The sequence below is a fragment of the Hemicordylus capensis genome, chromosome 6, assembly GCF_027244095.1.
Source record: "Hemicordylus capensis ecotype Gifberg chromosome 6, rHemCap1.1.pri, whole genome shotgun sequence".
Lineage (NCBI taxonomy): Eukaryota > Metazoa > Chordata > Lepidosauria > Squamata > Cordylidae > Hemicordylus > Hemicordylus capensis.
The window spans coordinates 75,118,261-75,135,240 of record NC_069662.1 but is presented as its reverse complement, the minus strand read 5'-3'; the positions used below and the strand labels follow the sequence as shown (position 1 = coordinate 75,135,240).

Below are 16,980 nucleotides of genomic sequence, written 5' to 3'. Positions count from 1 at the left end.
CTTCCGTCGGCACATGTCCAGGAGCGTATTATGTAGTCACAATATGTTGAATATTATGTACCCTCTTCATTAAACCACCCTTTGGATCCTTGCGCTGGCTTACAGAAGAGTTCCTCTCGCCACTGGCACAAAGCGAATAAGTTTCCCTCCCTGTGCTTGCCGGCCTTTCCCCGCGAGCGAGCAGCTGCTTTTCCAGCATGCTGAGCCCCCGGCTGGCGGCGAGGGCTGCAGGCTCTTCCCCGGTTCCCCTCCGGAGGATCTATACACGCCTGCCACGAAACTGCCTGACAAGGCGTCAAGGAGGAGGAGGAGAGCCGCCCCCGCCCGCCTCTTCCCCTCCACGAAGAATGAAGCCTCCCCTACCCAGCTTTCCTTCAACAGGGGGCGTGGCGTGTGGGTGGTTACAGTGAGCGGATCCTTTGGATAGGGCGCGACGGCGACTTCCGTGCGGAGGGAGGAGGCGGGGCGAGGCCAGGCCTGACCCGGAAAGAATCTGCAAGACCAGCCATTGCTGCCGCGTGGGTCGTTTCGAGCGTTGGAGAGCGCAGTGCCTGACTCGAGGGAGGCAGAAGCTGTGAGTGTCCGGTGGGAGAGAAGGGGCTGGAGCGGACCGGGTGCTCGTTGGTGACTCTTTGGGTGGGGTCCTCCTGGGCGCCTGCCGCAGCAGTTTCCCTTCTTCTTTTCCCCCGCGTCGTAGTAGCTGCTGAGGTGCCGCCCCTTTCCCGCCAGTCTCTCCGCTCGGCGACACTCGCCTACCCGCTGGGACACTGGGGTTGGTTTCCTCGTTTCGCTCCTCTTCTTCTAATCCCTTCTCCGGCTTTGCCGCGAAGGGCTCTCCTAGGGGGCTGCTGCTGGAGGAGGAAGGCGGCTGAAGCTTGTCCACTTCTCCCCTCCCCTTTCAATGGCGGTTGCTTCAAAACGGGATTTTTATGTGGGGGATAGTGGAGCGTCTTCTGTTTGGACTAACTGGCTGGTCTTGAAAAAAATAAAATGGGATCTAATTTGTTAGTTAAAAAGTCTTGAGTGATACGTTCTGTTAAATATAGTTGCTTGTCATTTTACTTAAACATATTTTGTCCCTTTTTTGCAGTTTCAAAATGACTAAGAAAAGGAAACGTCAGGAAGACTTTCATAAAGTGAAGCTAAAAGTTGGGAAAAAGAAGCCTAGACTAGAAAACGCAACTAATACAAACTTCAAAACAAAGGCCATACATCTTCCTGAGCAGCTTAGAGAGGATGGAATACTTCCAACAAATAATAGAAAGCTTAACATAAAGGTATATAGTAAAACACACCTTGGAGTACTGGCAACGTTGGAATCTCTTAGCACCTTTGAGACTAATTTTAATAGAGCATAAGCTTTTGTGAAGCTATAGCATACTGTGGAAGTTACAACAAAATATTGTATATAATAATGGTTGCTGTTGACTTTGCTAGATAAGTAATGAAAAGAAAATGGCAAATTAACCCTTCCCCTTTAATCGTAGCATTACTGCTAAACTGATGTTAAATTTATGAGAACTAATAACACACCCGTGTCAAGTTTCACATTACTTCAGTGAATGGTTTGGGTTATCGAATAATGGATTTTCTCAGCTGTAGTCTACATTGGTGGTGTTCACTAACTCTAACTTGTATGTGTTCAAAAAGGCAATATGCTTGGGGTGCCAAGTTTGCTGAACATTGTGGTAAAAGGAATTATCTAGCCCAGCACTCAATTTGTGCAGTGTTGAGTGTCAGACATACTTCAGTTCCTTACACTCGGTTGTGTTTTCCAGCTAGTGCTAAGCCCATCCCCTGAAAACGAATGCAATTTCGTTCTCATTACCATATGAGCCTTATGTTTTTCTCCCAGCTTTTGCTGTCTTTGTGCCAATTTTGCTGCTTGTTGTCCAGCCCGACCTCTTTCCTCTATAGTCTCTGCCATATTAAGCTCCTCATTTAACAATTCACCCAATATTCTTAGGAACATGTTACTGCTTTCCATCGCCATTGGCTCTCAAGGCTCTTGGAGAGATGATTTAGGGGGCTAATTTACTGAACTATGTTGATGTGTGCCATATATTCTATGCAGAATTGGGTGCACTGATATCCATTGAAAAAGATGATTTTAGTTTATCCTAACATTACATGAAATAAGGCTGTTAGTTTCTTATATTATGAAGTTTGAATTTTGTTGTTCCTATTGGGCAGCATCTAGATTCAGTTAGGCACAATTAAGTCCTGTTGAAATCAAAAGTTCTCAGTTGTTGAACAAGGACATTCATTGTGGCTTATCTCCTCCCATGTGCTCCAGAGGCAGGACTATGCAAATTAGAAAAGCTTTTAAGAGCTGGTAGAAGAGATACTCACACACTTCATGTAGTCCTGCATTGTGCTCCAGAGACAGCCACTCTTTTCTTGCTTCCATGAGGTCTCAGATTTTATTCAGTGTGTGTGATTCTTCAGCCTTTTTGCTCAGCCCCAGTATTTGTCTTCATCTTTAATTTTTTAAAAATTATCTTTTTTCCTTTTCCCCTTACTACTTTTTGCCCCTGTCCCCCACATCTTGTTAGATGGCATTGGGGGAGCAGTAGTCCAAATACACGTTGGTCCCATAGGGGAAACAAACGCAACAGCTTCCTGCCTAAATAAGCAATGCTAAAGCTGAGCACACAAGCAATGCCTCCTAAAGGGAGTGTGCTGAGCACCTCTAGGTCCTCATCGCCTCCCAGGCACTCTGCAGAACTTGATCCTGGCAAAGGGCCTTCCGGAGATGTTACTGTTGGCCATGACTCTTGCTGCTGGGATTGCACAGTTGCAAAGAGGTGACCATGCTAGGAACTCTCCCCCCACCCCCTTGCCCACTCGCCACCCAAGAGGAAGAAGACTCAGGCAGGCCACAAAGCATTGGAAGTATGGTCCTGGTCTGATTGTGTTGAGACTGCAGCCCCCCCCCCCCCCCCAAAAAAAAAGACAGCAAAAATTGTCCTTTCCTGCCAGAGTCCATTCTAGACATGCTCTCAGGATGGCCATCCAGGCCCTCCTCTCCAGCTTTGCAGATGGAGGCTTGTATTTTCTTGCACACTTAGGTGGACCTTCAGTCTGCATACCCCAACATCTCGTGGCCTTTTATCCCAGAACAAACATTTTACCCAATCCCCTTCCTGTGGTTCTCTATTGCTCCACATGAGGCCCATAGTAACCCAGCACCCCCACTTACCTCACAAGATCAAATCCTCAGCATGACAAGCTTGGGCTAAGGAGTCGTATCTGAAGGAGGGGAGGACCTTCATTTTAAACATAAAATAAAAATTAGAAAAATAAATTGAGGAAACATGATGTGTTCTCAGGTGCCTCAAAATGGTCCTCTGATTTTCTCCATAAGAAACAGAGTATTTAAGAAATCTAATCAGCAAAACAGATCTAAACTGAACCTGCCTCCCATGTTCCTCAGAGTTTTCAGGGTGGGAAACCACAGGTTCACATCACCTTCAAGATCCAATTCTGATAGGCACAACCATTCTGCAGATTCTCCAGAAAGGATTAGAAAACAACTTCCAAATAATCCAGATCCTGATGCTGGGAATGGTCTGGTGGACCTCAGGTGTCTTTGGCAGTTCTTAGACGCTTTTCCTCTTGGACGAGTTTGCCCTTCGTATCTAAGGCCATAGGGACCTTAGGGCTGGAAATATCTGACCCACCAGGCACCCAATCCCCACCCTTGCCTTTCTTAATCAAAGCCCCAGCACCATGTAATACCTTTCCTGACTGTTTCTTGGATATTTTGAAACAGGAGTAGCAGCTTCCTGAAGAAGACAAGAGGACTGCTTCTGCAGCAAATACATTTTATACCGAGTCCACAGAGGCCATAGCCTTGGAGGCACAAGCTGATCTCTGTGATGCCAGAACTCCTCAGTTCTCTGAGGTAGTTGTTCCCCCTGCAGTTTTTAACAAGAAACTGCTTTCAAAACAAAAACCCTTCCTCAAGCCGTTCAAAGTTCTCACCACTGATGCCAGCCTCTCCGGCTGGGGAGTGTGTTGTCTCCTACACTCCGCTCAAGGAAAAGGGTCTGTGCAGTGATGCTCCACACTTGCTATTCAACTTGCCCCAATCTCATTCCAACATCTCCTGACTGGAAAACACGTCTGCATGCACTAACATCACCACCAAGGCTTCTATAAATTGCCAGGGTGGAACTCGTTCCAGATTTCTTTACCAAGAAGCATTTCTCCTTCTGCAATGGGCAGAACTCCCACCTTGCGTCCATAATAACTCACCATATCGGCGGGGTCCTGAATTGAAAAGTGGACTGGCTCAGCTGACAAGAACTGCATGTAGTGAAATGCAGTCTCAATCCCCAAGTTTTTCTTGCTTTCACTGATCACTTTGGAATGCCAGTAATAGACTTTTGCACTTCACCACTGAATGCAAAGCTCCAAAGATTCTATTCCAGATTCCCCTCTGAGGACCCAGAAACAATCTATACACTCGCAGCCCTGTGGCTGCCTCTCCTCCTCTACACGTTTCCACTAGTTTCCCTCCTCGGTCTTTTTCTTTGCAAGGTACATCTCAACAGGGCAGAGATCATAGTCATTGCAACTGACAGGTTGAGGCTTTCAGAACTGGTTTTCAGAACTGATACAACTAGCAATGTCCGAATCATGATTCGTACTTCTCTACCCAGACCTTCTTCAACAAGGCCCAGTTCACCATCACAACCTGACTTGGTTAAAACTTGCCCCATGCAGCCTGAGTGGTACATATTGAGGCATCATGGCTACAAGTCTGAAGTCCTTTCTACTGTCTTAGTGTCAAGAAAACAGTCCACCAACTGCATATACCTGTGCACCTGATAAACTTTTCTTTGTTGGTCAAGATTCCAGAAGATTTTGGTACATCAGTGCAGTCTCCAAAAACTAATCTTTCTGCAGGAACGGTAGACGAGTCTTAGGGCTAACTCACTCAAGAGGCAAGCTGCTTCCTTATTTCCTCTCTGACAAGCCAGTCTGCTCCATCCCTCTCCACGTTTTGTCATTCAGACTAGCCTTCATGGCTATCGCTTTGGCCAGATGTGTACTGGAACTTCATGCGCTATCATAGATCAAGGACAACCTTTGCATTTTCTCACTGGATTCAATCTGTTTGATACTTGATCCTCCTTCCTCTCAAACATGTCAACAGGTTTTAATTTTTCTCAGGATAACATACTGCCATTGTTTTGCCCCAGACCAAGCTACTGCAAAGAGAGGACCTGGCACAAGCTAGACATCCATCTAACTTCTTGTTCTCTTTTGTTTACCCCTGAGGGCAAAGGGTTTCCTCAGCAACTATTGTGAGGTGGATCAAGATGTGCATTTTTCTTGTATGAAGTCCAGCAACTCAAACATCCATTTCATGTGACTGCACATTCTACATGATTGGTGTCTTATCTCAGTAGCGTTCTCCACCAGCACCCCTCTTGACAAGATCTGCAGTGCAACTACTTAGAAGTCGGCCTCTCATGAGACTATGTAAGCTGTACACTTGTTCTGGCCACCTTCATCTGCCAGGTACTTCTAGAGCTGTGCACTTGGGAAATGTTATTTTGGAATTCCCAATCATTTGCTTGTGGGGCAGCTGCTGCCCCAGGTAGGATGCAGGTGGTGAGAGCCCTTTAAAAGCTGCCTAGCATTGGTGTGGAGAAGCTGGGTGGCTCTGGTGATTCTTGGAAGCATCCGGAGGGATGGTCAGGGAGTGATGCAGGGGAGGTTAGGCATGTGCGCCTGGGGGATGTAGTTCCTCGCAAGCTATATGGAGAAGCTCAGGAGGTACTACAGTCCCCTTGTGGATTTAAGGGCATCCAGGGCCCCCTCTTTGAATGTCTGGCTCTCTTGGTTTGTAGGAATTTGTTTCTGTATGGATCGTTCATGTATTCTTTCTTCAATATTTGTTTTTTCTTCTTTGTGGCTTCTGTCGTCTCAGCTTGAGTAGTTAGAACTCAGTGGGGATCTCCTCCACTGGCGACTTTCTGATTTACATAGTCCTGCCTCTGGACCACATGTGAGGAGATAACCCACAGTGCATGGCCACAAATCCACCAGCAAGAAGAAGCCTTAGTAACCAATTCTTCTATTTAAGTAGTACTACCTTATGTCATTGATTTCTGTGGTGCTTAGTCATGACTCGCTAATCGAGAAATTGCCTGCTTTTTTTCTCTTGTTCTTCTCTTGATCACAAATATGGCTGTAACAAATTGTTGGGTGGGAAGATCACTTTTTCATCATGCTGTAAAGGTTTAATTGCAGTAATGATGGATTAGCACTCATGCATGAGCCTGCCCAAAGGCTGCCATCAAAGTCCTCCCACCTTGTGAGCACAAGTGGTTGGTGACCGGAGAGAAGGCAACCAATTTACTTTTTCCAGGAACTCAACTGGTGCCAAACTTGATGTGGTTTTAGTGCTAATGAAGATGTCTGTATTAGCCTTCCAGCATGTCATGTAATGCTATTTATAATTCACACTATCTTATGGCTTCAATTACTCTACAGTTTTGATCTGTTTAACGTATTCATAATATTTCTTCTAGGATCTGCTTTCCCAAATGAACCACTATAGTGCAGGAGTTAAACAAAGTGCACTTTTTGGGCTCAAAGATCTGCTGTCTCAGTATCCATTCATAATTGATGCACACCTTTCGAATATATTGAGTGAGCTGGCAGCTGTGTTTACGGACAAGGACTCTACTGTAAGAGCAGCAGCAATTCGTCTCCTTCAATTCTTGGCTCCAAAAGTACGGGCTGAGCACATCTCTCCATTTTTCCCTTTGGTGAGTGCCCACCTCTCCAGTGCCATGACTCACATCTGTGAAGGAATTCAGGAGGATTCATTAAAGGTGTTGGACATTTTGTTACAGGAGTACCCTACTCTTCTCATGGATCGCAGTAGTGTGTTGCTGAATAATTTTGTAGAGCTTATTTCTCACCAGCAACTGTCAAAGCGACTGAAAAATAGAGACAAAATGTCTTGGATGATATCTGTTAATCCTAATTGTAGAGTAACTTCCCAGCAGTGGAGGCTGAATGTACTGTTGAGGCTCCGAAAATTCCTCCAGGTGCTTGTAGAAGGATCCAGTGATTTGGAAACGGATGGTGAAGGACTACAAGAACAAAATGATGGCTCCCAAATGCCAAGAAGCTGCTTGCATGTTAATTGGCAGGATCATGCCAATGGCCAACAGCACATCCAGTTATATGAAAATGGCGGCTCACAACCCAGAATCAACTCGTCATTCAAGCTGAGGTGAGAAATCATGTGTTTGTCACCTGTTTGGAGGTTTGTCTTTTGCCACTGATAATGTGAAATAATTACTGCATGGTAATCTAATAAGGCTGATTGTTACATTGCTAAATGGCATGGATTTTTATGTTAGTTTTGAGCTAAGGCACAGTGATGTCATAATGGGCCAATTCAGATGTTGGCAGTCCCACATACAGAGTAGCCTAGGCTCTGGTTTCAGAGTTAAACACAATTTCTATGAGCAGTGATAGACCATGTAGCTTGAACATACAAGCATGTGAATGTATGTGTGGCTTGCTTACAGGGTGAACATATAGGAACATAGGAAGCTGCCATATACTGAGTCATATGGGTCTATCTAGCTCAGTATTTTCTTCAGACTGGCAGCGGCTTCTCCAAGGTTGCAGGCAGGAATCTCTCTCAGCCCTATCTTGGAGAAGCCAGGGAGGGAACGTGAAACCTTCTGCTCTTCCCAGAGCAACTCCATTCCCTGAGGGGAATATCTTACAGTGCTCACACTTCTAGTCTCCTATTCATATGCAACCAGGGCAGATCCTGCTTAGCTATCATTGCCCACCGCCTGTGTTTAATTGGTTACTCAATGAGGTGTGATAGAGCAGTCATTAATTCATTTTAAAAAGACTGTAAGTGTAGGTGTAGCATGTTTGTGGATGGATTTAATTCTAACCATGATTTTAAATCTAACAATAAATAAAAAATAAACGATAAACTTAGAATTTATTTACATTTTTAAAAATCCAAATACTCTTGCTCAGTTTAAGCTGTGTGGTGGTGTATAGCACTTAGCAATAGCAATAGCACTTACATTTATATACCGCTTTATAGCCAGAGCTCTCTAAGCGGTTTACAATGATTTAGCATATTGCCCCCAACATTCTGGGTACTCATTTTACCGACCTCGGAAGGATGGAAGGCTGAGTCAACCTTGAGCCCTTGGTCAGGATCGAACTTGTAACCTTCTGGTTACAGGGCGGCAGTTTTACCACTGCGCCACCAGGGGCTCTATATGTTCACCCTGTATCAAGATGACGTGCATGGTTAAACCCGTAAGAGCTTCACTTTCATGAAATTTTTTCTGAACTTGGCTAGTCACATGTAGTACAGTATATTTTTTTGGAGAAAGTAAAGACTATCCTTAACCTAAGTCAGTCCTTGCTTGTGTGTGTGGGAGTTTGTCTCCTCCGCCTTTTCATTCTTCCTTTGTGAAGTGGGACATGACTTGGGGATACTCTGTGTTCCTGTGAATACGAAGTTGGTTCTTAAGGGCTTTAGTGGATGAGAATATAATTTAGTGTTCTCTTTGTAGTTTCTCATTTAGTTTTTTGTTTGGGTATTCTTGTTTGAGACTGAGTAGGTCACCAAATGCCACTGAAATAGTTTTCAGATTCTTTTAGTAAGTTCCATGCTCTTGCTGAGTACTCTCCAAAAGCAATTTGTGGTTGCTATTGTAAAAGGTTCAGCATTCTTCATATTTAAAGATTTGTATCTGTCCTTAAAGCAAAGGGACTAACAATTCTTTCTTCTCACTTGATGTCGTCATACCCTGGTATTTCTTCCAGAACACCTATGTGGTGCTGCCACCTTCATGAAATTGCTCCTCAAATACTGCCTTCTCTGTCAAGCCTCTGGCTTAACCTCTAGTCCTCATGCCCAACTGAAAAACCCAAATAGCTACATTTGCTCACATTAATCTCTTCCCCACCCCGCTGCCCTTCCCTTTTTATAAATTCCTTTGGGTGCTGATTGGTAATCTTTATGCTTATGTTACTTTGCAAAACACCAGATACTTTGACTATACAGAAATATAGAAAGGGCATCAGTTAAGACTTCTATGTTCCAAAAATACACAAAAGAGCATTCCATATCTGTACAACTATATAAACTCACTGGCAACATCCAGACTAAATGAATCATTACGAAATCCCATTGGAATCTTTTTCTCAAAGTCAGCATCATCAGGAAAAGGCATAACCTCCCTAAATGCCTGCCTGAGAGATAACAAGCTGAGGCTGAAACCAGATAAGACGGAGGTACTTATTGTGTTGGGTTGGAACTCAGGAGATGATTTTGATCTGCCAGTTCTGGATGGGATCATACTTGCCCAGAAGGAACAGGTATGCAGCCTGAAGGTGCTTCTGGAGACAAATCTCTCCCTGGTGTCCCAGGTTGAGGCAGTGGCCAGAGGTGCCTTTTATCAGCTTTGGCTGTGATACACCAGTTGTGTCAGTTTCTTGAGATAAGTGACCTCAGAACAGTAGTACATCTGCTGGTCACATCCAGACTAGATTATTGCAATGCACTCCATGTGGGGCTGCCTTCGTATGTAGTCCAGAAACTGCAGTTGGTCCAGAATGTTGCGGCCAGGTTGGTCTCTGGGTCATCTTGGAGAGACCATATCGCTCCATCTTAAAAGATCTACACTGGTTGCTGATGAGTTTCCGAGCAAAATACAAGGTCTTGGTTATAACCTATAAAGCCCTAAACAACTTGGTCTCTGGGTATTTAAGAGAATGCCTTTTTCGCTATTAACCACACCGCCCATTGAGATCAGCAGGAGAGGTTTGTCTGCAGTTGCCACCGGCTCATCTGGTGGCTACTCAGGGATGGGCCTTCCTCGTTGCTGCCCCAAGTCTTTGGAACATGCTCCCTGCTGAAATAAGAGCCTCCCCATCTCTTACTACTTTTAAAAAGGCAGTCAAGACGCATTTGTTCACCCAGGCTTTTAATTAGATACTAGCTGATCTGGCATAGAGCATCTGCACCCCTAGTTCGCACTGTCTTTCCTCCCCATCTTCGTTTTCGTCATCCCAGTCTGCTTTCCCTCGCCTGCCATCCTGGCCGGCACTTTCTCTCTCCACCTTTCCCTCTCCGCCAGCTGCCCTGGACAGCTCTTTCCCTCCCCGCCCACTGGTGGCGCTTTCCCTCGCTGGCTGGCCTAGCCGGTGCCTTCCTTTCCCTCGCTGGCTGGCCTGGTTGGTGCTTTCCCTTCCTCATCTGCCTGCTGCCACCATTTTCTCCCTCGTCCCTATCCAGCTAGCTGCTTGCAAATTCTCACGAGAACTGCCACACGTGATTAGTGACAGGGAAAATTATAAATATAAATTTAATTATTTTATTAAATTAATTAAATTATTTAATTATTATAAAATTAAAATTAGAGGGGAAATTATATATATATATATATATATATATATATATATATATATATATATATGATAGATAGATTGTGTTAATTGTTTTAACTAGTTTTAACATTTAACATTTTAAATTGTTGTAATGTTTTAACCTTTTAAATTTTTTTATTTCTGTAAACCACCCAGAGACTTGTGTTTTGGGTGGTATACAAATGTGTTAAATAATAACTTCTGAACCTCTCTTTTAGGTCTTCAGGGAGTATGACTGGCAGTGTGGAAAAGGGTCTGTCATCCACTGAGAATTTAAAAAGGTTTATTGAAATAATAATTCCATTGCTGCTTGATTGTTGGATTGAAGCATCTCCTACGCAACTTGCAGCTCCTATTCTTGGAAATCTTCTGGAGCCTGGATCTCAGCAGCTTATGGAACAAGTACTTAGTATCATACACCTGTTGTGGAAAATTGCAAAGCAAAATGAAAATCAACATGAAATGGTAAAGAGCTAAAGTTGTTAGATATTGGCATGGGAAGCTATTAGATTTGGGTCGAGATCCGCTGAGATACATAAGTATGGGATCCTGCGCAGGAACCACACAGTAGCAATGCCGCAGCTTGTCAAGGCATCCAAGCCCTGCTTCCACCCCCACAGCGTGCTATTTAAAGGTGGGCTGTGCACCCTTTTCCTCAGTTCTTTTCCAACCGCCTTCACATTTGGACCTCAGTCTTAGGCTTTTCGTCGGATAGTTATTCAGAGTTGTTTTTCTGTGAGTTCATCTTTTTTTTAAAAAAGGACGGATATTAAGTTTTTTTACCTACTTCTGGCTGATGGACTATGTTTGGTGATAAATTGGACTGGCTTTGGCTGATGGATAACTACTGGCACTTGATCCTGGAATGGACCTGACTAAGCTTCTTTGATTCGTGAAATGGCTGAGGAGAAAAAATCCTTTAAGAGGTGCAAGGGCTGTAAAGCTAAACTCCCCTCTAAGGACCTTCACTATTTGTGCCTCATTTGTTTGGGTGAGGAGCACAACCTGGCCACTTGCAAGATCTGTCTGTCTTTTTCTAAGCAGACTCACAAGGACTGGGTGCTTCACCTTTGTGCCACCATATATGACGAAGTCCTGAGCCCTTGTACGCCAGGTGAACCACGCCCATCTTCCTTGGTGTCAAAGACACCACCAAAGACAGCCTCAACGTCATAGTTGCCTAGTCAACAAAAATCTAAGATGTCGAAATCGACATCTCCTTCAGCGTCGGGTCAACAGAAACCAAGATCGTCAACATCAACATTGTTGCTGGGCCAGCATAAATCTAGGGTGTTGACATATTCTTCAACCTCGAAAGTTCCCAAACCTGCATTGTCGACAGTCAGGCACCAACACCTACATGGTGAAGGATTTGACTTGATGCTAGGGGCCTCGAAGTCGTTGGTGAAGCGCCGGACTACCGAGACTCCCACAATGCCTCGAAGGAAGAAGTCAAAGACAATTAACCTAATGCGGGGACGCACTCTGTCGCTGTCAGCACTTCAACATTTTCCACCAGCACCAACCTCGAGGTTTCTCTCAACATTGTACCTTCGGCACCAATACCGACGGAACCGCTCGATACTGACATGATTGATGTCGAGGGCACGTTCCCTGTCTCTGACTCCGACACCAATCTTGTCATCAGCCCCTTCAAGACCAAAGGTTCAACAAGATGCTCCTTTGACATCGACCTTGCACACTTTGGTGTTATTGACATCGAGACAAGTTTCACCACGATGTCAGCTACCAATGCCAACGTTAGATGTCGATGAGGATGGAGAGGATGCGAATGGCAATACTGGCTTGGACCCGACCACTGCACACACTCTTGTTTTGATATTAGATTCCTCTTGAAGTAACCCTTCCACATCTACCTTCAAAGATTTTTTCCTTCGGGTACTGAAGGTCAGTTGGGCACAGCACCATCACCAGCCCTAGGATCTACCTTGTCTGCGGAACACTTGCAAAGCCCTTCTACCTGGCACGCTTGTGGCTTTTCGCATACACCAGTCTTAAATACCGCTCCCTCGGTGGCTGCCATGGGTACCTGTTCCCCTAGGGCACTGTATTATTACCAAATGGAGAAATCCTGGAAGGCTTTTGCTCCAAGAACATATACTCCGATTACTTCTTCTCTGGCAGTGTCCACTTTGGCTAACACTGCCATCTGGAGTGAATCTGTTACTTATGTTTCCAAGGCGTCACAAACCTCTCCTCCACTTATGATGCCACAGGCCACACAGACCACTTTCCACTCTTCAGGACAATAAGCACCCAGACGTGGGTTCTGCCTTGCCCACAAAACACCTCTGTGGAGACCCAAACATGTGTTTCATCTTCTCTAACCGGATCTGCTTCGGAACACTATGGATCCTCTGATTTTGAGTGTGATTCAGAGGCTGCAGACAGCTTAGTGCATCCCCCCACAGATGTACCACCATCCACCTATGTCTCTCCGAATGAGGAAATGAAAGCATATCATAAGCATGTACGGGCCATGGCAGAAGCACTGGGTTTGGACTTGCAATCAGAATGGTCAACAATAGACAACCAGTGTATAATTTCATGGTCAAATCTCAAGCCACTCAACCTGTGGCCTTGCTCGTTCTTCCTGTGATCACCAGAGCAGCAAAATGTGCCTGGGGAGTGCTTCAAACATCTATACCCACGTCCAAAAGTTGAGAGAGCCTATATCGTATTCATGAGAAGGAGAACACTTACCTTCTGAAACACCCGGCTTCTACCTCACTTGTAATAGATTGCACCACCTCTTCAAAAACGGGAAGGCGCCACACCACACCATCTGACAAAGAGGGGAGAAAATTGGACTTATTAGGAAGAAAAGTATACCTCACCCCATGCCTATCTATTAAAGTGGTGAATTACTCGGCATGCACGGGCAAGTACAACCATGGCCTGTGGGAATCCTTTCAGGGGGACCTGGGCACCCTGTCCCTGAAGATTTTAAAAAGAAGTTCCAGCGAACCCTAGAGAAATTGGCTGACTTAACCAGACAACAGTTAAGTATCACTAAACATCTTGTGGAGTCAGAGTCCTGCTCTCTGACTGCTGCTTTTGCTTTGCGGATACATGCGTGGCTGAGGTCTACAAACCTTCAAAGTGACATGAAAGATTGAAGGTTTGGCCTTTGACAGAAACAGCTTTTTCAGTGAGACAACTGATGCCACCATGGAACAGCTTAAAAAATCAAAGTTCACAGCGAAAGCATTTACCTTTGCTGCTTCTACTTCCACATACACTCTGAGATACCGTTCCTATTATGGCAAACAGAGATCCCCTTTTATGCAAGAAGGTCACCGTGACTACAAGAAGCAATATAATAGTTACCACAAGTGACCTTACCAGGGAAAGGCCAAGACCACACAGTCCAAACATAACAAGCAACCAGAATCGCAAAAGCATTTTTGAGGTTCGGGACCGCACACCATCACTGGACTTCTCCCCAATCCCGTCTGCAGGGGCTTTAACATCTTGGCAAATGAATTCCATCAACAAAATCTGTCAATCCCAGCGTTTCCACACAGTTCCATCAAGCTGACACGCCATGCCCCTGCATGGCATCGCATAACACTGGATCACTGGGTCCTGAAGATCATATCCTCAGGATACGCCATAGAATTCAAAATGACCCCTCACTTTACAGGAATGAAGTTGACTCCGCCGTCCCTGTCCTTATGGGAAGAGGTGGTGGAGCTGTTGGAGAAGGGTGCAATCACCCCGGTGCCGTGGGTGCGCAGGCAGAAGGGGTTTTACTCACATTAATTTCAGATCCCAAAGTGGGACGGGGGCATCCGTCCCATCATGGACCTGTGCCATTTAAACAAGCTGATCCATGTCAGGAAATCTCGTATGATGGCGTTGCAAGAGAGCCTACTGCTTCTCCACCAAGAGAGGTGGCTTGCAACGCTGGATTTGAAAGATGCCTACTTTCATATCAACATAAGAGAACATCACAGGAAGTACCTACATTTCACTGTAGGCCACCAAGTATTCCAATACAGTGTCTTACCCTTCGGACTTTCTAACACCCCAAGGGTTTTTACCAAATGTATGGCAGTAGTGATTTCCCATCTAAGGACAACGGGTATTGCCATTTATCCATACTTGGACGACTGGCTCCTGATGTCCAGGGACCGAGAAGAGTTACTTTCTCAGATCCAGTATGTTCGGACTCTTCCCCAGGACTTGGGGATCCAAGTCAATTGGAAAAAGTCCCACCTGGAGTCCGTGCATGTGATCAACTATATAGGAGCAGCGTTGAACACAATAATCCAAAGGGCATACTTAGCAGAAGAAAGGTACAACTGCATCAGGGATCTGGTGCGAGTATTCCAACAGCATCCTACACAGCCAGCTCAGCTGATACAGCGACTGTTCAGCCAACTCAGTATCAACTCAGTGATACATTATGCACGACTGAAAATGTGGAAGCTACAACTATGGTTTCTGTCAGTTTTCCGTCCCAACAGAGACAGTCAGTGGAAACGTCTGGAACTACCACCACAAATTCTACAATCTCTGTTGTGGTGGTCAGACAGCCGGAATCTCCTAGAGGGGGTTCTGTTCCAGACGGCATCTCCATCAGTCTGGCTGACGACGGATGCATCACTCTAAGGGTGGGGTGCCCATTGCGAGAACCATCTGGTATAAGGCAAGTGGACTTCACACCAAGCCCAATTGCATATCAGTTTCCTGGAGCTGCTAGCTGTCTTAGAGGCACTACAGGCCTTCCTTCCACTAATACAAAGCAGAGCTGTGCAAGTACAGTTGGACAATACAACGGCCCAGGCATACATCAGTCGTCAAGGGAGGACCGTATCTCAGACCTTGTGAGCCCTCAGTGCACAACTACGGCACTGGTGTATCCGACATTGGGTGTTCCCAATGGCCATCCACATCAAGGGCCTGGAGAATGTCCTAGCAGACGATCTCAGCCGCGTGTTTGTGCATCACCAAAACACGAATGGGAGATCAAGACAGAATACACTGCCCCCCTCTTCGACCACTGGATAGACCCTTTCATAGACCTATTTGCAACTTCGATAAACATGAAGTGTGCCTGCTTCTGTTCACAGGTGGGACATGACCAATAGTCACTAGAGGACGCTTTCCAGCTCGATTGGTCTCAAGAAACACCTTACATGTTCCTCCACGACCACTAATAAGTCGAGTGGTGGCTCGTCTCCTGACCACTCCAGTGTCTTGCAATCTGGTGACCCCATGTTGGCCCAGACAACCATGGTTTCTACAGATACTCAGACTGTTGGAGAATCATTATCATCATCTGCCTCAAGTGCTAGATCTCCTGTCCCAGGACAACAGACTTGTCCTTCACCCAGACGTGCTCACACTCCGTCTGACTGCTTGGCAAATCGGGTTCTGAAGCATACCTTGCTTAACCAGAGGAAGGCCTCTACTAGGCATAATTACATGGAGAAATGGCTCAGGTTCAAGACCTATGCCAGGGTACATGGTTTTCAGCCAAAACATGCAACTGTCCAAGATGTTCTCCTCTAACTATGTTGAAGACATGAGGTTTGGCTAATGTGTCCCTGAAAGTCCATTTGGCCGCACTCTCATCAAAACACCCCGGATGTCATGGCAAGACTCACTTCTCTCTCCCAGAAAGTAAAGCCTTCCTAAAGGGACTTACGAACGTTTACCCTCGTATTCATGCCCCACTGGAGCTCTGGAGCATATCGTTGGTGCTCTCTTCATTAACTCAAGCTCCATTTGAACCGATGGCTGCTGCATCCATCAGACTTATGACCTTAAAGACAGCTTTCTTACTCGGCATTACCACCGCGAGCCATGTGAGTTAGCTAATGGCCTTAAGGATAGATTCTCCCTATACAAGAATTTATTGGGACAAGGTACTGATGCGTTTGGACCCCAATTTTCTGCCAAAGATAGTGTCCACCTTACACCTAAATTAGGACATTGTGCTTCCGATGTTCTTCAGGGATTCCTCCATCCCTCTAGAACGTACTATGCACTCTCTGGATGTGCTCAGAGCGCTATTATTCTACCTAGCTTGAACAAAGGACTTCAGATCCTCTAAAAGCTTGTTCATAGCCTACAAAGGCACTGCCAGAGGCTCCTGCATATCCAGGCAAAGACTATCGAACTGGCTGGTCAAGCTCATCTTGTTCACCTACAAGTTGCAAAACAAGAATCCACCAGAGGCAATCAAGGCCCACTCCACTCAGGCTTACGCTTCATCGACTGCACACTTTTCAGGGGTTGCTTTCATGGACATTTGCAAGGCAGCTACATGGTCCACAGAGTTGCCCTTTATAAAGCAGTATGTCATAGATGTGCGCTCTGCTGCTGAGGTGAACTTTGGGAGAGGCGTTCTGAAACGGGTGTTGCAATAATCACTACTGCACGCTCCTCTAAGGAGAGCTTGCTAAACACCCATACTTATGGATCTCGATGGATCTTGATCCAGATAAACAGGTTGCTCACCTGTAACTTGCGATCTGGAAGAGATCTGTTGACATCCATAAGATC

General features: G+C 45.5%; 1 protein-coding gene across 2 annotated transcripts in view; it reads left to right on the top strand.

The window, feature by feature from the left end:
- The first annotated feature begins 293 nt into the window (after window positions 1-293).
- The window catches only part of TEX10 (testis expressed 10), a 55,034-nt gene continuing 38,347 nt past the window's right edge, over window positions 294-16,980 (top strand). The window contains exons 1-4 of one of the 2 annotated variants that reach the window (XM_053262837.1): window positions 294-574; window positions 1,091-1,277; window positions 6,549-7,261; window positions 10,662-10,908. In XM_053262837.1, coding sequence (XP_053118812.1) covers window positions 1,098-1,277; window positions 6,549-7,261; window positions 10,662-10,908 — 1,140 coding nt within the window. In that variant the 5' untranslated portion in view covers window positions 294-574; window positions 1,091-1,097. The other variant, XM_053262838.1, reaches the window with a different exon arrangement.